The sequence below is a fragment of the Paralichthys olivaceus genome, chromosome 13 (assembly GCF_024713975.1).
Source record: "Paralichthys olivaceus isolate ysfri-2021 chromosome 13, ASM2471397v2, whole genome shotgun sequence".
NCBI lineage: Eukaryota > Metazoa > Chordata > Actinopteri > Pleuronectiformes > Paralichthyidae > Paralichthys > Paralichthys olivaceus.
The window spans coordinates 3,709,304-3,731,402 of record NC_091105.1 but is presented as its reverse complement, the minus strand read 5'-3'; the positions used below and the strand labels follow the sequence as shown (position 1 = coordinate 3,731,402).

Here is a 22,099-nt window from a genome sequence, read left to right as displayed (position 1 = left end):
GGAGGCTGATGGGTGAGTCTACAGCCGTCAGACTTTGACGTAGGAGATCAGAGTCAAATCCAATCACAGTGCAGAGTTCAATTCTGTGCAAATATTTCATACTGGTTCAATATCAATAAAGTTTGGATAAACAGATGACGGCTGGGACTCATCAGCATCCGTGACGTTGTTCATCACGAAAACAGCAACGTCGGATTCTTCACTTCTTCTCCTGAGTCAAGCTTCACTGAACTTTGAATAAACAGGTGTTTGTGTTTCCATATTTTTCCCGACACGTCTCTTTGTGAAGTCAAAGCACTTTTTCTCACGGATGGAGAACAAGCTGAAGACAGAAACATGTTTTTTGTCTTTGTAAAGTCAGAGGAGGAAGCGAGCTGCTATGTGGACTGACAGGACACGACACGGCCGGGTGTTTACTGAATATCTTAGCATACTGTAAATCCTACATTTGCATTGAAACAACACTTATTTAAAACGTTTAAACTTGAAGCTGCAGAGAGTTCGAATGAAGAACAAGAACAGCAGAAGGTGAAAACTCGTCACGATCACCAGACCCAGACAAACAGGAACGAGCATTTAACTGTTTAACTAATTAAACGTTTCATTATTGGTGCAGATCTTTGTGCACTGAGCAGATAACGGACAGACTGTTGACGCGGTCTCTGAACTGTGAACATCTGTCTTCTGTGCGATGCTGCTGATTGAGAGCATATTAAGATGAACAAACAAAAAGAGATAGTGATCGTCTACAATCCAGGCCCCCTCCGTCTGCAGCGCACATGTAATTGTATTATTTTAGGTCAGATGCTTGCTTTCTTTCATCAGCCATCTTCAGAGATTTCCCAGAGGGATCCAGCGCTCTGCACCACATTCAGAACAAATCAGCTTAAATAAAATATCACTCCATCGGCCTCCGTGGTGCAGATGGAAACATTATAACCTTATTAGTAGCTGCAGTGGGGAGACCACTGCTCCATGCAATCAGCCGGTGGTGCCAAATCCTCTGATTTGCAAACTGAAAAGGGATTTAAAGACGTGACAAGGTGAAGCGGTTCTTTTTCCAGAGTTTAGGCCAAATGCAGAGAGAAAAATGATCCTGTCGTTCTAAAAAAGAGCTCGCAAACAGTCACTGTTCTCTGATGCTGCACGGACATCCCTGAAAACTCTGAAGTTACTACAGACCAGTAAAATCCAAAGATTCAAATCTGTCACTCGTTGCTTTGCTGATGATTTACCATGATCAATAGCTTCCTTCCTGTTCCGTGCTTGTCTCAAGCGTTATCTCACCACTGTTAAAGAAACATCCTAGAAACCATCAGTACTCATTAAAATCAGTGTGTTACACACCGAGGCGAAGCTAAACAGGAAAAACACATTATTTTGATACATGCACTTTCCTCCCACTCTCACCATCCAAAAGAATTATTGTTTATTTCTCCGCTGAGTAAACTCTAAACACCAAATTTAGTACATTTCCATTTGCTCCTCAAATGTAAGTTTCTTTTTCTGCAGAGTGCTAACATTCACGCTATCCTACATAAAAAGAGACTCAGCATGAATCTGCAGGTGCGACTGTTACCAGAGCCTCTTTAGATCAAATCCTCGGAGACCACTCACAAAACTATAAACTGCAAACCAATTAGCGGTGTACAGATGTGTCCCGCGGTGACAGTCATTACAACCGTCGAGAGAATGCCTTCATTCAAAAGCTCGATTCAGAGAATATTCTTCATATTCATAACTTGCACGAGAGCAGTGTCAGTGTCCCATATTTCTGTAAAAACAGAAAAAAAGAACAGAAGCCTGGATATTGGTTTGTATTTCATTCAGCTAATTGAATCCAGAATACTTGAAAACCAACATTTTTAAATCTTGCTTTTAATGTTGAAAAGTTAATAACGTGTGTCATTAACTTTTACCCTGTGCGCATGAGCAGTGTGTGTGTGTGTATGTGTGTGTGTGTGTGTGTGTGTGTGTGTGTGTGTCTTTTGTCATAAATCTCCTGTGTGTTTTGTTTGACCTCTGGCTCGGTTCCATGACCCCAGACTCTTTGACTTGGAAGTTATCCTTAATACACCCATAATCCTGTGTGTGTGTGTGTGTGTGTGTGTGTGTGTGTGTGTGTGTGTGTGTGTGTTTGTGTTTCCATGATGTGATCATGAAAACTAAAATGGATACAAACTGCTGTTGGTGCTCAAAGCTTCACTTAATTACATCAAGCTGCAGGACACACACACACACACACACACACACACACACACACACACACACACACACACACACACACACACACACTCTCTCACACACATAAATTCGACCTGGCTCGCTCGAGTCATTTCCATCCTGGCAGTAGTTGTAAGGTTCTGACTCACTCTCTCTCTCACTCTCTCTCTCTCTCTCTCTCTCTCTCTCACTCTCTCTCCCTCTCTCTGCTTCTCTTCCTCCCCTTCACTCTTTTCCTTCTCTCGTTCTCTCGTTTCCTTCCAGCAGACAGTTTCTAGATCTTTTTTCTCCTCTTCTTCACTCCTTCACTCCTTCACTCTCTGCCTCCCCAAGCGTTGAGAATATAAACAAGCCTTTTTTTGTGTCTGTGTTTTTTTGTTTTCCAGACTCACGTTCTCTCGCTCCTTTTTCTCATCTGTTTCTCTGAATGTGGTCGTCCGTCCAGAGGAGGGAGAGAGTTACGATGCTATCACTGATCCCATCAGTCAGAGGGACGAGCGAGAGCCAGCGGCTCAGATCGCTTCAAAAAAAACAACGACCTTTAAATTTAAAAGTTAAAATCACAAAATATTTAATGTGATTCGATCAGTGGATTGTTTCAATCAATGTTTTGAGCCACGACAGATGTGACCATACAGATGTGCTGAAGTTAAACCAACAGACCACGTGTGACAGTTCAGACAAACTCAATCCAAACCTCCTCATCTCTCCACTTCACTTTCCTCTCCTCCCTTCTCTGGGCTCCTCACGACATCCTGCAGATTCAGTTTGAGAACAAATATTTCTCATACTTAACATTTTTCTACTTGAGTTTTTCCACACTGATAATCTGAGTCACCTCCTGAAGCTAAAAAACAAGAGTTTATTCTGAAGGAGAAGAACTACTATGGTGTTACAGATCACTGTGTCGTTAATGCACTGAATGTTAAGTGGTTATTCCAGTGATTTATTTTGGTGGTAAAATAAAGAGAATTGCAAGAAAAAGATTTTCAAAAAAAGATAAAAATTGAAGACCTGATATGATTCAAACTCCAGAAACACTGGATCCTATACCTCCCTCTCAGATCCAGTGCACACGTCACAGTTATTGGACAGGATTCATCAACTGTGTTGGGAAAGACTCCGGACGTGATGTTTCAGAAACCACAATAGAAACATCTCCATCGTACAACGCCAAACTTGAAGATGCACAAATCACGATGTCGATTTGTCGTATAAATATAATGACAGTAAATAAACGTTAAATACGAATATTTGTCTCATTGATTTTCTTCAATTTTAAGGAAAAAACTTTTACTGTTTTTAAAACCTCTATAATCATTTCATTCTTTAACTCTTCAGAAAGGGTTGAAGACTCAGTAACGTGTGTTCAGCCACATTAACTTCTCCGTCTCACCGGATCGTATTTCTTCAGTGTTGGTGGAGGTAGCGAGCGTCAGGCTGATCTCAGGTCAGTGCTCTCTCTTCACGGGGTCGTGTGTTTTACTGCAGACGACTAAAGGTCCAAACATTCATCGTCGCTGTAATTCAATTGGCCTGAACAGTCTCAGTTTGGCTGCACGCACCAACACACACACACACACACAAAGTCACAGTTTCACATGTACAGTACACACAACCTCACACATCATGTTCACACACACACACACACACACACACAGCATCGTGTGTTGGTCCTCATCTGTGCCAGTGTTCCATTGACCCATAATGAGCTCCTGTCCGTCAGTCAAACGCCTCTCAGCGTCTCTGCAGCCTCGTCTCTGCTTCATATCAGCTGACGGACTCTGGTCCAAAATCCGCCCTCAACACATGGATCACGTCGAGTTTTTCTTCTCTTTCTAATAACGGCACATTCTTCCTGTGCTGAGGTCCAGGGTCATTTCATTCACACTTTCTTCTGCATTTAGACAACAGAGCGGAACAGTGACAGTGATGCACATTCTCTCCATCAGCTCCGGTCAGGAGGACCAACACCTCCGTGAATACATTTGCATGCTAAGCTGCGCAGCTGCTCACTAATGGGAAGCGTCTCCTCACTGATTGGCTGCTTCATTCATCTTCATCATCATTATGAGGAAATGTATGTAAAACATCTGCCACCGAGAAATGAGAAATCTGCCTTTTTGTGATTGATATCGGTAAAAACAATGTTAATTCTTATCAATCACAGAGTTCCAGATGTTTCCTTTTTTCTGTCTGCAGCCATTTTCTCCTCACCAAGGCCTCTGTCGGCGTTAAATTGTTTTTCTGTGGGTCTCTTCCTCGTGATGGATCTCCTCCAGTATGAATACTGACCCTCAGAACAAAATGGCGGCTGATCTGTTTTTGTTTTTACTCGTACTGTGAACCTGAACCTGAGGTTTCAAATCCATGTTGTCGTCCCTCTACACCTGATTCTCATGTTAGTTCAAACGTCTCATGAGGATGGAACATTATTGGAATTCACACAGAAACTATCCAATCTTGTTTCTCTAGAAATTTGAGCTCAGCCTTTTTCTAAAAAGCTTTTCTGAAAATCACTCTAATTCAGCTTTGTGTTGAGGTGTCACGGTCGGTTCAGATGTACAAATAAAAACACACGACTTTACACATGAATTTGAAACCAGGTTACGCTCACACTCTCTCCACCACATCATCTCTAATCCTGAACTCGCTGCTGTGACGACGAGGATGTTGTTTTTCCAACAACTCAGATGAAGCTGCTCACATCACAGATCAGGCCGTTTTTAATCCACAGTGTGAACGTGGACTTGCTCGCACAGGACTCACATTGAGCTGAAACGACTCTTTGGCTCAGGCCATATTTTATATCTCATATCTCTTAATCCCTTTGACTTTTGACCTCCACCTAGATTCATCACCACGGCAACCGGAGTGGATTGAGTATTGAGGGAAATCATTACTGCAGTTCGAGGGCTCAGCCTGGAGCTCAAACAGTAAATGGATGAGAGTTTTATAGTTTACGGACAAATGCAAAGTATGAAAATAATTTCAATATATAGTTCAGTGTTTACAAAATGCTATAATTTCATTTGTGTATGTTATTGCTTGTATTTTCTTATATTTTGCTTTTGGTGTCATATCGACATTAAAAAACTCCTGCCCCTGAGTTCTCGTTTGACTTGACGCAGATGTCGTGATTTTTCATGAGGTTGCAAAATACTGGTGCAACGTCAACAATCTGCAAATTCCAGGTGTGTGTATTGCTGAGTGGTGTATTTGTGCATCGTGATGTGTGAAAGACTGAGTTTGTGTTAATGTTGCTTCCTACCTGCAGAAGACTCCCACGCCCTCCTGCAGGTAACACTGTCCCCCGTTGAAGCAGTAGTTGGGCAGCATATCGCAGGGCGAGCGGCAACTTCCGTTCACCATCTGGTAGCCCACGCGGCATCCGCCCAACCCGTCTGACCCGTCCACCGGCAAGGCAGCAGGAGGAGCTGCCCCAGGGATGTTTGGAACTGGAGCTCCAGCACCAGGAAGTGCTGCCCCGGGGATGAAGGACGCCGGGGCACGAGGCCTGGAGCGAGGCGGTGACCCAGCGGACAGTCGGAGGTCTTCATCGCTCTCGTAGGCCTCAGTTGTGGTGCTGTAGGTGTACTCATCGGCGGTGGGGGACACGCCGTCCTCATAGGGCGTGAGGTAGTCGTAGTTGTCTGGCATCGCCCAGGAGGTTGGGTCACCACCCTGCAGCTCATGGGCCAGTGATGAAGGAGAGGGCGGTGCCAGGTCCAGGCCGCGGCCGCGAGACGAAGGGTCGAAGAAGTCCACATGGAGGACGTCCGGGTTGGAGGGGTTAGTGACGGCTGGTGGCGGGGCAGTGGTGGTGAAGAGGTGGTCCAGGTCAAACACGGCTGTGTCCTTAGCGTGGATCCAAGGTGGGTCGGTGTGTGGCAGACGCTCCTCCTCCTCATCCTCCTCCTCACCCTCATCCGGTTTAAGTGGGTTGCTAGGCAGCAGGTGCTCCGTCTCGGCCGAATCGGGGATGAGCGGAGGCGGGGCCGCAACACCAGCTTCCTCCACCGCAGGAACCACAGATTCACCGAACATGCCGCTGCTCTGCTCCTCCTCCTCTTCGCCGGCTCGGGGGATACGCCCCGCCCTCTGGGTCACAGTGTCGGGACTGGCAGAGCTGCTCGTCGCAGTTACCGTGGCGATGTTGTCGTTGGCCTTGGCCGGTCCCTCCTCCTCGCTAAGAAGGGCGGTAACGTTGGCTGCGTTGTCCGGCTCAGTGACATTGGTCCCGACAACATTTCCTGGAAACAAACAAGAACAGAAAACTTTAGATGGAAAGGAAGGAAAGTGTTGGGAGGGTCTCAGACTGGGAATGTTGCTCATTGTCTTAATCTTAAATCCGTAACCCAGAGGAGTGAGGTTGTACTCAGGTTTATAATCGACCCAAGACCCACTGGACAGAAGAACCATCAATTATTACTCTGCATCATGAATTTTTAAACCTCGCAGGTATAATCTTTGTAAAGTTTTTTCCCCTGAAGCTTCATGAGCCGTTCGAGACCCTGAGCACAAAAAAAGACTTGATGCTCTCAGAGGGAGAAGAAGAGAAGTCAGGAAACTCACTGGTGAGAGCGATGCAGGAAAGTGAATGAGGTGAAAATGGTGCCGCTCTGCAAACAGTCGGTATCGATTTGTTGAGGAAAAACTTTCAGCTCTCAAATAGGTCCGTTAGTGGAGGGAAGGGAAACGTCTGCAGTTCACAATCAGCTCGTTTGATTTGTGGTATGAGAAATTAAGGGTGACGAGATTACATCAACTGCAGATTACGAGAATACCCATGAAAATATATAAATAATTTAGAAAACAATTAATAGAACGTGAGGATTTTACACTGTCAATATTATATATTATGATGCAAGAGTCTAAATACATCTTTTCATTAAGCAGGAAAAAAACTCTGACTGACCAAAGGGACATCATTAAAACAATCAATGTGAATAATATAAACCAACCAAGACACAATGTCATCATCTATCTACTAATGAGAGACATCTCTCCGTCTGTATGTGACTCACACATCTCGAGAAACTTTCATCTCATTGGCTTTAGGGTCCAAAGAAGTGCTGGTTGAATTCGGTGCAATTCGGACACGAGCTTCGTTCAATATGAATAAATGTTGAATAAACAGCCGGTCAGCGCTCTGGAGCAGCAGCTGCTGGGACTCATCAATGTGAGTGATGTTGACTTCACAACAAATGATTCTCCACCTCAGGTTCTGCGTACGGAGCTTAACTGAGCCTCGGAGAAACAGGTGATCAGCTCTTTGTGCAGCCGCAGGTCGTAATTTTATAGTTTGAAAAAAGGAAACTATAAACAGCTCATTCCATGAGAGGCAGGTTTATAACTGCACTCCACTGTTCTTCTGCATAAACCACACGGATCAGAAAACATCTTCTGGGCCTAAAACTGCAGAAGAATGTGGTTTTGTGCCTGAAGCACTAAAAGAAAACCTGCTGGCTCCACACAAACCACAGTGACATCAGTAACTGCAGAAACCATCACTATGAAAAATTCAACAATCAGGGGGGCTGAAAATAAAGTGGTGAGGGACGGAGAGATGAAAAGAGCACTTTGGTTTCCTGGGAGATCGCTCAGTTACAACAAGGACATTTTAAACTGATCACTGGTCCAAAATGTTAATGAGCTGTTATTCAATCCTGAAAAACTGGAGTTGAGACTGTTCCCTCCCACCGAAGCAAGATCCCAATCCAACAGGATTAGAAGAGATATCTGTAAAAGAACAGCAGGAGAAAATAAACTGTCAACATCTGCTGATGTTTATGTTGAGACTATAAATACAAACGTACTCCAACAATCACCGACTCTTTCCGAAGACTCGTTCCAGCCTCAGACTCACACGCCCGTTCTCCGGTGCCACGCGATGACATCACTACCCTGACGTCTGTTCGCTTTGTGTGACGGACCGAGCGGGACCGAGGAGTCTGGCATCGAACACAAGGGGTGAAACTAATTAAAACGAGATGTGATTGGCCGCATGTTTATCCTCCAGTCGATGACTTCATCCGAGGGCAGCTCGTTGAAAAAAGCTGCTTTGCGGCCACTACCCATTCTGGATTAAAGGAATAATTCACTAATGTACTTGAATGGCGGGGAACTGGGATTAGGGATTATGTGGATGGAGAGGGGAGAGATTTGGAAGATGCTTTTTTGGGGGGGGTCTCCTGCAAAGGAAGCGAGTGGCCACTTCCATCGTGGCATTGTCTTGAAATGTTCAAGTGAGGGAAACATTTCTTGGATCTGCACCAACTTCCTTTTCACCAACTTTCCTGGTAATCCGTCCAGTAGTGTTTGTGTAACGCCGATGACAACAAAACCTTCTCGACAGGAAGTTGAACAGGAGGTTTGCGGAGATTCACCGAGCATCCAGCTGCTTCACCTGTGTGACAGCACGCAGCTGACCACCGATGATAAAATAAAACCAGTTTAATCCCTCCTCTTATCGTAACTTTACCCCAGTAATCCACCAATCAACCACCACATGTCAAAGTAACTGGAATCACTAACTTTAATCACATTGCTGACTTTTCAAAAAATTGCAATCCTTTACATTTACATTTATCTCACTGCCCAGCGCTGACTTTACAGTTCAGCTAAACGTGTTCAAAGTGACTGAAGGTGAGAGAAGAAGCAACAGGTACGACTTTAAGTTTACCTCTACTCATAATTTGTGGAAGTTCTGTGGTTTTTAAAGTGATGAAAGAAACACAACAGCCATTCTCCATTTCATTATCCCACAACAAACAAAGAGAAGAAGAAGAACAAAGAGTCTGTATTAGTGACCTGTTGATCTCTGTATATTTTCCATCTATATGCTTCCACAAATATAATGTCCACTGTCACTGCCACGCTGACGACACACAGCTCTTTATTCTAATCAGTCCAAACAAACATTGCAAATCTGCTTCTACTGCTTCTTCTAACTTTATACAGTTTTGAGCCGAGTCATTTTTAATAATCTGTAACAGGGAATGAGCTCGTGAGTCATTTCCTGAAAATGACGGCAGTGATATCACAATATTATTCATAACTCTGGGTTTAATAAGCTCGGAACTAAAAGGTGACACATTTATCTGGGGGAATAAAATCATATCTCCTAATCTTTAATCATAAAAGATGTAATAAAAATTCAATCAAGCAGTCTGTGATATTTTCATTGTCATTAACTGGTATAAAACAGCTCATATGTACGAGTCTTGTTTTGGACGCAAGTGAAATTCATGTCTCAGTAATTTAGTAGATGTACGATGATTAAATGCTCGTGGTCCTGTAAGAAGCTTTGGTTAACAGCCTCCACCAAACGGCATATGTTGAAAATATCTGAAGTTAAGCTCTGATCCCGCCCCTCTGGGGTTTTAATCTTCAAATGTCTCCAGGCTCCATTTGCGCCAGTGGTTCATTACGAGTTGTTATGACCTCCACCAAACTTTTATGACTCTGATCTGAAAAAAAAACACACCCACCCTGCGACACTAACAAGCAGCAATCTCACGACTTAACGACAAAAAAAACCACAACGTCTGAGTGAGAAATATTTCTCTTCATGATCTTTAAGTGCTTTTCCCGTCTTTGTCTTTGCATTGATTCTGTATGTAATCAGAAAAATGTTATATTTGCTACATATGTGAGTTCAGTAACTCCAACTGTGCAAAACTTCTGATATACATCACCACATCTGCATTGGAGGGATCAACTCTTTACTTATTTCTCTTCTTCTGCCTCATCTGCATATTTTTCCCTCAGAATCTTTGACATTTCACACAAATGTCAGCCAAGAAAATCTTTCCTGGATAAACCGATAAAACAAGGTTTCACCTGCACCCTGCTGTCGCTGTCAGTCGTGAGGTGTTCGACAGGTGGAAATCATCCGTTTTGTTTTTTTGTTGCTGTGGCGGAGAGTTGCATCTTTGAAGCCGGGGTCGTTCTGGGGCTAATCCTTTCAGCAGTCCCACAATCCACTGCTGTTTAACACATCAACAGAACAACACGGCGTAATATGCCAAAACCACACACACACACACACACACACACAGATACACACACAAACAAAGCAGGCTCTACTATAACTACACAAAAGCATTTTGCTCACCAGGAAATTTGGATTTAAGACCGTAAATATCCTTTCACTGTTTTGCGAGTATAAAAATAACCATATTTGTCTGTTTGCTTTATCTCTGTCAGTCACACACACACACACACACCTGATAGCAGTACACTCATTAGGTGGGTTTGGATGAAATCTTCATAGAAAACCTTCAACACAACTGAATCTTCAACCTGCCGCTGCTGCAACAATCCTGATGAATGAAAACCGCGCGTTGTGGAGAACTGACAGTAACGGCTGCTGCACAACCTGACAGGATGACAGGGGAGGATGAGGAGAGGCGGTAACGAGGGACGAGGGAGAAGCTGCAGAAAGATTCAGGGAGGAAGAGGAGGATGTGACAGAAAGTGAGGGATGGAGAGAGGTGGGGAAAAGCACAGAGGGAAAGTGACAAAGAGAGAAAGGGAGATGAGGTGGAAACTAAACTACACAGAAATCTACTCTCCACTGGTTCAGTCTCTTCTTTTACTGGCCTCAAATCTCACTCTGCTCCAGCCGAGGTGCGTTAGAGTGCAGACGACAACACTTCCTGGTTAGAGCGCACTCCCGTGGACCATGTGACCGCCTCGGTGTGAAACACTGTGATCTGCAGACGTGTTCAGTCAGTCAGTCAGTCTGAGCCAAGTGTTCTGACTCATCAATGAGTTTGATCCAGTTGTTCCGTCTCCACGCCGGCGACAGCCAGCAGCTGGAGGCACTATATTTTTTTTGGGTTGTCCGTGCGTCCAATTCTCTTGGACGCGATATCTCAAGAAAGACTCAAGGGAATGTCTTTCACAAACACTCACTCAAAGATGAACTGATTAGATTTTGGTGGTTAAAGGTCAAAGTCACTCAAGGCCTCACGATGCCTTGCTTCAACATGTCGTCATCCGTGTGGAAAACCTGACTCTATGATCATAACAGCGTCCGACAGACCAGCTGCTCGTTGCCGTGTTCATGATGAACTGTCCACAACAGTTCAGGGGGAGTTTAATCCTCTGCTAAAGAAAGAATAACCATAAAGTTTACATTCTGCATCATTCAGTCAGATCTTATTTCAGCCTGTTGATTATTGCATCATATTCTTTTGTTTTCCAGACTTATTATGAGTTAAGGACAAACCTGCGCGAGACAGTTTACGTGACACACGATCTGTTTTCACTTCGACTGCTCCACTCTGACTGTGCAGGTTTTCTCAACAGTGCATTAAAAGTTTATCCATGTTTGTAAATCCAAGATCACATCATCATGCGATACTTCTCCCACAGGGGGGAAGCTGAGCTCGAACTTCCAGAAATAACCCGGCGTCTTCAGCCCCTCCCCAAAGGCTCCCGTACAAAATGTGCCAAAGGGTAAAAAGATTTCTGGTTTCTGCAAAAGTTCCTGGAGAACGTTCCTGTGGTAATAATATAATGTAATAATATAATATGGGTTCATTTACTGCTGCTGTGTATTTATGTCCACCTCAAATATGAATCTTCAAATCAGCCTCAGTTTACTGACAACACATGACGAGGCCTGGACTCGACCACTGCGTCATTGTTGGCCAGACTCTGGACGGATGAGGGTGTAGCCCGGGTGGAACAGGGGGAGCGCCACTGCCGAGGGTGAGTCACCTGTCAATCAAGACAACCTCAAACACTTAAACGTCTTCACCAGAAAAATTCAAATTACATGAAATTCCAACAATGGACGTTTTGTGGGAAACAACGACTCATCATTAGCTTCAACACAGAGAGTTCGACATGTGATCGAACACATTTATCTGTAACTCCAAGATGTGCTTTGTTCAATGGAAACACATGGGACTCATTATTTAATGTGGCATCACTGTACGTCTCAACCCTGACATGACAGCAGCTCCACGCAATGTTGTCTGGTCATTCCACCATTTTGGCCCAGACGATTAACTGTAAATAAAGATGGACGACTTATATCATTAAAGGCGAAATGCCCCCACAAATCAATAAACCATCATCAGAACCCAGGCTGTATGAGGAAACCTCAGTGGTGTCGTCCTCACTGTGCAGATCTCTGGGCTGAGCTGCAATTAAGTGGAGTTGTCTCTCTTTCACCCGCCTCGTTAGCCTAATTGGATTAACGAGGGAGAACCTTTTGACGGACAGCTGGTTCGGCAGCGGCGCGACTCTGTGGCAGCTCAGGGAAGAATAAGCTCTGCCTCACGATACACAACAACTTTGTGTTCTAGTGGCTCTGATACAGAAAAATAATATTCAAGTGAAGAGAGTCCTTCGATTATAGTTTGACTGATGATAACAAATTATCAAAGTCACGGAAAATAAAACATAAATGAATAAAAGCAGCGTCTGAGACATGAAGGAGTTCGGCTGCACATTCAACACATGAGAGTATTTAATGAGCCAGGAAGTGAAGCACTGAGTCATGAGTTCTGTTTTCACAAAGTTTCACTTTACTTTTGAATTGTTTCTGTCTCACTCTTGACATTATGTTGTACACATGAGTTTTTAAATAAATTCAAGGTCCCATGTGTCACTAATCTCATTCATCAGATAAATTAATAAGAGGTGATTTGGAGAGAGATGACTGGAACTTAAATAGTAAAAGTTCCCTTATTGACGTTTAGGTTAAATTCATGTTACACGAGAAAGACCCACTGGGTTTTTAAGAACTTTCACAAAAAACCTATATCAGCACAAGACAACAGCAAACAGCACGTCTCGCTCAAAGAGGACTCAGGTGTAGAATTAATATGAGGCAGTTGATTACTACCTCGACTGTTACTTTGAAAGAACGATCTGAATCGACAGCGTCTTTCACCCAGAGACTGGGTCAGGGTGCGGTCGAGTCAGGACAGGTCGGTTCAGGGCTCCAGACTCAGTCTGGGTCCAGGATCGTTCAGCTCAGACCAGAATGAGACGAACCGACAGAATAAAGGAGTTGTTGTTTGTTTCCTCCCAAATTAGATGAGATAATCAAACTGTGTTACATAAGGAGACTCCTCTGTTTATCTTTCTGTGTGTGTGTGTGTGTGTGTCTCTGCCAGAACAACCCACTGGTAATTGGTGGGGCTTCCAGTTCCTCTAGTGAGGGGCGTGGTCATAATGAGGAGTCTGGCCTTTGTGTGTGTGTGTGTGTGTGTGTCTCAGACTGATTGTTTGGGGGCGACGGTGCCTCAAGGCCAAGTGCTGTTAGCCTGTGTTGGCGAGCCGCCGACCCTCCGGCTTCGCCTTTTGTTAAACCCAGATCAGTTTGGAGAGGGGAAGCCACTAAACCACCCACAGACCGGGGGCGCTCTGATTGGCTGTGACAGACTGTAAAGAGTAACCTGATTGGTTCTGACAGTTTGGGCCCGACGGCCAGTTTGATGACCCAGACATGAGGGAGAAGGGGAAAGGTTGGACGCTGGCTGGCAAACAAACAAAAGCTTACGGGCTCCTGTTGGAACAATATGTTCAATCTTGTTTCGAGGGAAATCTCCGTGAATGTGTTTAAATATGTTTCACTAATTACACGATTCATTTAGTGCACTGGGCATTTACATCCTGTCTGATGAGTAAAGGTTGTTTTTTTCATTGGATCTGCACCACACACTCTAAATATCTGTCCACTTTTTTTCTTCAACATCCATCTCTCATCTTTCTGTCTGAGAGAATTAAGGCAAAGGTTGAGAAAAGTCTTTCATCTGTGACTGTGAACGCCTGAAAAGCAACTTTAGCGCAGCTGGTGTGTATTTCCTGATAGTGTGTGGACATTTAACGCACACGGGGCAGATTTTAATTAAGGGTTGTGAAAATGGCGGCACCGAGCGAACCACAGATTAGAGCTGAAGCTGAGAGACAGAGAGACTCTTTAACTCATTCTCATTGATTTCAGCCTCAAATACCTGAACCACACACACACACACACACACACACACACACACACACACACACACACACACACACACACACACACACACACACACACACACACAAACACACACACACACACACACACACTAATGAATAAACCATGATGCGTTTTAACTCAGTGCTGCTCATTAACATCAATATAAAGAGGAACTGCTCAGGTCCTCTATTGATTTTCCATCAGCTGCTCTCACCCTCTCCTTCCTTCACTCATCTTTCCCTCCCCACCCTTTCTTCTTCCCTCTCCTCACCTCCTCTTCATCGCACACATCACATTTCTTGTATCGTATTTTTTTTTTCACTCCCTCTCTTCTCTTGTCCGTCTGGCTCTTATTTATTTTTCTTCCTCCTTCCATCACATGAATCCTGTCATTTGCGACTCCACAGGTGGTGGAGGATGGAGGAAGGACGTGTTGCCTTGGAAACGGTCTCAGCCTCGCTCGAGCTGCTGCGGCGACGCAAAGCCGACGAGATCTGCAGCCGCACAAGTGAAACGCACGATTGAACACGTAGACACACAAACACACACACACACACACGCCTCATAATGATGTGTTTATCTTTGTAGATCTGGGGTTTTATGAGATTTAAAAATGTGCCACTGTGCAATTTCTATTGGTGTGTGTGTGTGTGTGTGTGTGTGTGTGTGTGTGTGTGTGTGTGTGTGTGTGTGTGTGTGTGTGTGTGTGTGTGTGTGTGTGTGTGTGTGTGTGCTTGTGTGTGTGCGTGTGTGTCCAAAGTTGTGTGTGTAGACATGTTTATGCATGCATGTGTGTGAGGTCATGAATATAACATGACAATTTATATGCACAAGCTTTTTCCTGGCCTCTTTACATTATAACGTTAAAGTGGCCAATCGGTCAAATTGAAATTGACAGGTGTGTGTGTGTGTGTGTGTGTGTGTGTGTGTGTTTGTTAAAATAAGTGCGTGCATGCTCCATCCACTTGCAGAGTTTCTCTCCTTCCTTGTGACCTGATTTTGAACAGTCGGTCCAAAACTATCACTGATTTCTTAACAACCAATGATTATTTACAACATAAACATACAATCAATTCGCCGTTAATCTATAAAATATCAAAAACTCCTCAAATCCTTCGTTAGGACGAGTCACAATAACAAAAACTGAAAATGTTCACATTTGAGAAGCTTGAACCAGATAATGTTATTTTTCATTTTGATGAAAGAAAAGGTAGAATTTAGTCTCTGAATCGTTTCAGCTCTTATTCTCTTTTTCTTTTTCCTTCTCAAGATCGACTGTGAAGCAGAACGAGAGAAAACAGCATCACACAAACCAAATGAATCCTTTTCTAATCATCTGTTTCCCTGCTGAACTCACTGTGTGGCCACGACAGGTGTGTGTCCCTGTGTGTGTGTGTGTGTGTGTGTGTGTGTGTGTGTGTGTGTTGTGATGGGTGCACTTGAATGTTAATGTGACAGTCTGCAGCAGAACAGGCAGGAATGAATAGCGTGCACGGTCGTACGGAGAGGAGAGGGGAAGCTCTCGCACGAACATGAACCCAGTGACTCGCTTCGGGGAGGACACACTGACACACAGACAGTCTAGCACCTACGATCCACACACACACACGCACACACACACACACTCACACACACACACACACACACACACACACACACACACACACACACACACACACACAGAGACTTCCTACATGAACACACAAACATGCACATTTCTGTTCAAGGGCACCCAGAGTTTGAGAACGACGCCAACTCAGCACCGCTACCAAAGAAGCACACATACTGTTTCCTAATTGTTTTGTCTTTGGGCCGGAAGGACAGGGGCAGCCTGTCGCTGTCTCGCTGCTGATGACCTTCTCCACCTGCTGTGAAAACTTCTGGCTGACAACAATAACGCACCAAATGACTGTCACACCTGCGACCGCAGTGACAAACACCTGGAGGCTGGCGAGGACGGAGACATGGAGGAGACACACCAGCACAGACGGACAATCACTTCCTGGATGACACTGTGGGGTTCAGGAGGCAACAGATTACATGTTTCTCATTTGATGCCAAACTGTCATCTGCAGCAGGATCAGAGGTTGTTCATCCCAAACACAGTGAAGCACTGGATGTGTGGCACGGAGAGAAGCCAGCAGCTGGTCGGGTCGAGCCCGTGTCCACCTATGCTAATGTGGCAGATCCAGGTGGGAGGGTGAAACCAACGAGATCAGGATCACTTGGTTTCCTGACAACCAGATTTATGTGGATGAGGAACCACCGCTGATCCCGGTTTAGTGCTGCGAGAAAACGTTTCTGTCCTCAGGCAAAAAAAAATCGAATTACTAAAACAGCGGCTGAAATTAGAGATTATTTCCTTTATCAATATGTCAAAACCTCTGAGCATGTTTCACCACATTTCATTTAGCGGCTTCACCGTCACGACCCGTACCCTGACACCAGAACAGAGCCACTGTTATCATGTCAACATCACGTCACTCCGCTAACGAGGCCTCCCAGTAATCTGACGACACCTCAGCCACCGCTCTTCAAAAGCATCGAACACCGAGCGCACACTGAACACGCTGCTGATGCTGAGTTCACACCTGAATTTAGGGGCTAAAGAATTTTGTCTGACACATGTTCGTCCTGTCGTCGTCACCTACGTGGGCTCCGTCTCCCTGTACCTGACTCTGATTGGTTTGTAGACGGCTGCTGACGTCGTTGTGTTGTTAGGCGGAGGGGGGGGGACATGAATGAAGAGCTTCATTGGAACCACGGTTCAGTTTGATCCAGACCGAGACAAACTCTTTTTGTCAAACTAGATTTTGGTGCGTTGGTCTGGAACCTTTCACACACTTCTTGATATTTAGATTCAGATCAAAGTGAAAAGACTGAAGATCCAAAACAAACGAGTGGCTGAAAATAAGAAATCATCTAATCTTTCTGTGGGAACATTAAAAAAGAAGAACATTTGAAGTCACGTGCTACTCGATGTCTCCGTTCTCTAAATCTCTCTGAACAGAAGAATCCTGAAGACGATGCTCTCTGTCACTCAGAGTCCAGGACAGACACTGATGTTTGCACAGACACTCAACACCACATCAAGAAATCCTCCTGCAGACGTGACGAAGACACAAGCGATGACACCATCTGCAGATTATAGCTCGTAATGATGAACTACGCCCATCGCCACTGGCTTTGGACAAACACACACACACACACACACATTCATACACGGTCAGTGGGCGCCGAGCCAATCGACTCTGCGAGAAACATCAGCATGTGCCAAAATCCAACCAACATTCTGAGCCTTAATGAAATTCAAAGCCCGAACACATTGTGGCGGCAACATGAACACACTGTTCCGCCAGCCGGTGTCGATGGATGTGTGTGGTTTCCATGGAGACGGGGAAAGGAGGAAGATGAGAGAGAGGAGAACGAGTGCAAAGCCATCTTTCAGGCGATTTTATAATTTTTTTGTGTGTGTGTGTGTGTGTTTTACACTTTTGTATGCAGCGATAAAAAGAAAAGGTGGGATTGGGTTAGTGGAGTCATGGAGGGAGGATTTGGTTTGAAGATTGACCCACTGCACATCAAAGATAATCTGTCAGCTCACATATGTGTCAGCAGGCCAGAGGAGAGACGGAGGGAGGGAGGAGGAGGAGGAGGAGGAGGAGGAGGACTAGAGGAGAGAGGCTCTGCAAGAGAAACAGAAACCATTACTCCACCAATCACCGATTTCAACTAAAGCCCTGCGTCGTGTCATCCGTATTAAACACGCCGGATTGCAAATGGCCACCGCAGAGTAAGCGGTTTGACTGACAGCGTTCCGGTCAGCTGTCGTCACTTCAGGGGCAGTTGGCTTTGGTCGTCTGAGCATCACACACAGATGTGGGGCAAGCTGCCGCCTCCACACTTCACCAGTGGAGCGAGAAAATGTGTGTGTGTGACTGTGTGTGTGTGTGTGTGTGTGTGTGTGTGTGACTGTGTGTGTGTGACTGTGTGTGTGTGTGTGTGTGTGTGTGTGTGTGTGTGTAGGAGGAGGGTTAGCCCAAGGTTGCTCTTCAGGGTCTGCACCAGATCTGCCAACCTCTTTCTGTTGAGTTTCCACCTGAGTTGGAGCTGAAGTGAACTCTGCAGCATCGCTGAGCAGAAACAAAGCGGCGCTACAAAAGCTCATTCGATCTAAATTTAGACTTTAAGATGATCATGTTGTGATTTATCATTTTAATAATGAATCTGGACCTCGTCTACAGCAGATATCTTTTGAACGGATATCTTCCACACAACCTTCCATCCATCTCATTGTGTATCCTAGACATCCCTCGCTTTCCAGCTCTTCCTGGATCTCGAGATGTTCCCAGGACAGACGGGATTTGTTCTCTCTCTGGCAAGTGCTGGGTCTCCCCTGGGGTCTCCTCCCAGTTGGGCGTGACCAGTAAACCTCTTAAAGAAGGTTCCCAGGAAGCATCCTGATCAAATGTCGGAACTCCTCACTCTGTCTGTCTCTCGGTCCGAGTCCAGCCGCCCGACGGAGAGAACTCATTCTGGCCGCTTGTATTCGCCTTCGGAGAAAATATCTCCGTCCAGATGAGAACACAGAAAACTACAAACACTCAAACCAGCACGTCCTGTCTGAAAGAGGCGATGAAGTCTACATCAAACATGCAATTAGACCTGTGGAGGTGGAGAACAAACTCAGAGCGAAAAGTTCCTTATGCAAATGATCTACATTAATGTGGACAGGGTGTCTTAAATGTCACGCTGTGGCTCCACACATGTATGTGAGATATCTCACGACCATAAGAGGGATTCGCTCTAAAATGTGCATCAGATATTCCAAATAAGTGAAAATAATCTGGTGCATCGTTTGTGTCTTAATATAATTTTTTTTTAAAAAGCAGATTTGTAGCTGAAGCAGTTAAACAAACACGAAGGATGTTTCCTCTGGATAATGTCTGGATTTCTTTAAGTGTATAAAGAGAATCTCATTTCACAATCGCTCGTCCAGCTGAGGTGCCAGCTGCTGCTTTTCTGCAGAGCTTTGCAGAAGAGTAATGTGCTTTGCTCAAGGGTGGTTCATTGGATGAGATTACCCAGGCGGTTGAACCGTGCACTCTGGTCAACCACAAGGCCAATGTTCCCAAACTCTTAACACTAATGTCTTTAAATTAGGTATCACTGCCATGTCCAGACACATTTAAAGGTCACGTATGATGTATTTTAAGGTTTTTTTCACTTGTGTGTTTTTTTGTGCATTTATTGTCTTTTGATATTTGTGAAAAAACACTTGTCGTCATTGTGTTTCAGCAAAATCAACATGAAACAAATGAGAAACATGAGCTCGTAATTGAGCTGCAGAGGTGAAGGTATAGAACCAACCGAGCTGTTTCCACCTTGCTGCTCCTGCAAAGCCAAGAGAACCACCTGCTGGTCGAGGCTCCATATTTAACATGAACACATAGTGTGGATTTGATTTTTTTCTCATTTAAATCTCAAAAAAAGGCGAATGACGGCGAATTTCCCAAAATCTGCACAGAGCTCAAACTGATCTCTCCACATCATTCTCTCAGATCCTTCACAGACCTTTAATATCATCTGACATGCAGCTGCCATTTAAAACCAAGCGAAACACTCGTATCCATTTAATTTCAGGGGGAACTGGAGCAAAAGACGCTTGATGACTGAGAGGACATCATTTGACGTTGATGTTCCATGATGTTCCATTTGAGTCCAGCTCCAAATGAAACACACACAATAAAACATCCTCTTTTTGCTTTTTCCTCTGGACCAAAGCGATGCAGAAGAATCATCCAGATTATATTAGATTATAACGCCAGACTGATTTCATCCAGTGTGCGGCCGCTGCATTATTAATCTGACAGTAATGTAGTCCGCCATGCGCAATGAATCTCAAGACAAAGAGCCACAGAAAGAAAGAGAAAGAGAGAGAGAGGCTCCGTGTCTTTATTTAATGTTTACTCGTGTGTGTGTGTGTGTGTGTGTGTGTTTTCTTCCCCCTGTATCAGAATGTCTGTTCACATCCCTTCATGAATTATTCACCGGGTCCCTCAGCTCTAATCCAGCCTTTGTGTGGCTGCATGTGGAGCCAGTGCCTCCGGGGATCCACTGTCCAGCACCGACCGATGGACACTGTCACTAAATCTCATTTCTGCTGTAATGTCTCAACAATGTCTCATCACTTCGCTGCTGCCGGGATTTTAAATGGTGTTTTTTATTTTTTTTTTATTTTTTTAACCCTCCGATGCTTCTGTCTGCAAAACTGAGCTTTGATGAGACAGTTGCATTCATGCATATTCATCTCTGTGTTTATCTCTGTGACATGCATGAAATAATCCTCCTTTCACAACGAGGGATTCTGCAATATTTTAATTAATGTCCTCATGTTGTCTGTTGGAGGGGTTTTATTGGCTGCTGACCCCATTGTTACCTCCTCTTTATGATATTCACAGGGATTTAATTGTCTGATTGTGTTTTCACCATGACCTTATTTCCGTTTGGGCCATTTCACCTCATGTAAATCAAGTCTATATTATTCCTGCAGGGACAGAATGTAGCTGGAGACTCATCTCTGGGTTCACTGGGAAATTTGTGGATAGAAATTCCTGCAGATATTTGCTCTGGTATCCACAAGATAAGATTTTTTTTTTTAATTTGATTTAAAACGTCAAAGTGTTCAGAATCACGAGCAAACACATGATTAATAGCAGTTGAGTGTTTCCTAACCTACAATCCTCACTGACCTCCTTTCTGAGCAGCCCTGTGGGAGTGTGTACATCCACACAGAGGAAGGGGAGGGGGGGGGGGGCAAAAACACGAATTAACTCTTAAATAAAGCGACCAACGTGGAGGCTATTCTCTATTTTCTCTTGTGCATGGTTCAGGTGCAGCTTCTTACCGTGCACAGACCCCGGGATCAAGTGCAGCGCCAGGACGCACGACAGCAGCGTTAGTCTCCAGCATCCCGAGCGCAGAGAGCTCGCCTCCTTCCCCTGCATCCTCTCCGAGCAGTGACGAGACTCAAGACGAGAAACAGAGAGACAAATACAAAGTCCCTGTTCTGGAGGAGGTTGACTTGGTGTAAGAAAAAAAAACAAAGAAAAAAAAAAAAGTAATCCGGTCCGGTGGCTCTGCGGGTTTTTTCGTGCAGTCTAGACTCGAACCTCCCTGCGCTTCTCCTCCATACCCGCTCGGTCTCAGCGTCTCCTCGGGTCCGTCGCTGGTTCTCACGCACGCTGAGGGTGGTCACGGCTCCATCGCCACACAACAGCGAGGGTGGGGGGGGGTGAAGGTGGTGGTGGTGCAGGGGGTGCGGTTTTTTTTAGGGGGGTGGGGGGGGCGCAGACGCACGGCTTGGCTCGGTTCGGGTCGGTGTGGCTTGGCTCGGGAAGGACCGGGTGCTTTGGGCACTTTGTGGCTGAGAGGGACGCGGACGCACGGCGGAGTGCAGCGCGCACAGCAGCCTCCTCCTTCTCATCAGCTGCGGAGGAGGAGGAGGAGGAGGGGGGGGGGGGGGGGGGGGGGGGGGGGGGGGGATTGTTCATGCCAACCGCTCCTCCTCCCCCAATCCTCTTCATCTCCCCCCTCCCTCCCTCATTTTCCCAAGACATCCCCCCTCCTCCTCCTCCTCCTCTCTCCATCCTTGTCTAAAACTTTTCTGTCCTTTAAAGCCTCCCCATTTTTTCTGTTTCCCCTCCTCCCTCTTTTCCAGACATTTCTCCTCCTCTTCCTCACTACTTCCTTTAGTTTCTTTTCCTCCTTTCCCAAACACGGTCCCTCCTCTCTATCTTTCCATACTTCCCTTTCCCAAGTCTTCCATCTTTTCCAGAGACATCTCTCCTTCTCCTCCTTTCTCTGCTCTTGTCTAAGTATGTTCTTACT

The 22,099-nt window shown here is 45.1% G+C and overlaps 1 protein-coding gene across 13 annotated transcripts in view; it reads right to left on the bottom strand.

The window, feature by feature from the left end:
• Positions 1 to 21,690, bottom strand: part of cspg5a (chondroitin sulfate proteoglycan 5a) — a 39,064-nt gene extending 17,374 nt beyond the window's left edge. For 5 of the 13 annotated variants that reach the window (XM_069537157.1, XM_069537161.1, XM_069537163.1 and 2 more), the window contains exons 1-2: positions 21,117 to 21,689; positions 5,495 to 6,476 (exon numbers count right to left, since the gene is read on the bottom strand). In XM_069537157.1, coding sequence (XP_069393258.1) covers positions 5,495 to 6,476; positions 21,117 to 21,216 — 1,082 coding nt within the window. In that variant the 5' untranslated portion in view covers positions 21,217 to 21,689. Of the gene's footprint in view, positions 1 to 5,494; positions 6,477 to 21,116 lie in introns of all 13 variants that reach the window. The other 8 variants (XM_069537153.1, XM_069537155.1, XM_069537159.1 and 5 more) reach the window with 3 other exon arrangements.
• Between the last annotated feature and the right edge of the window lie 409 nt (positions 21,691 to 22,099).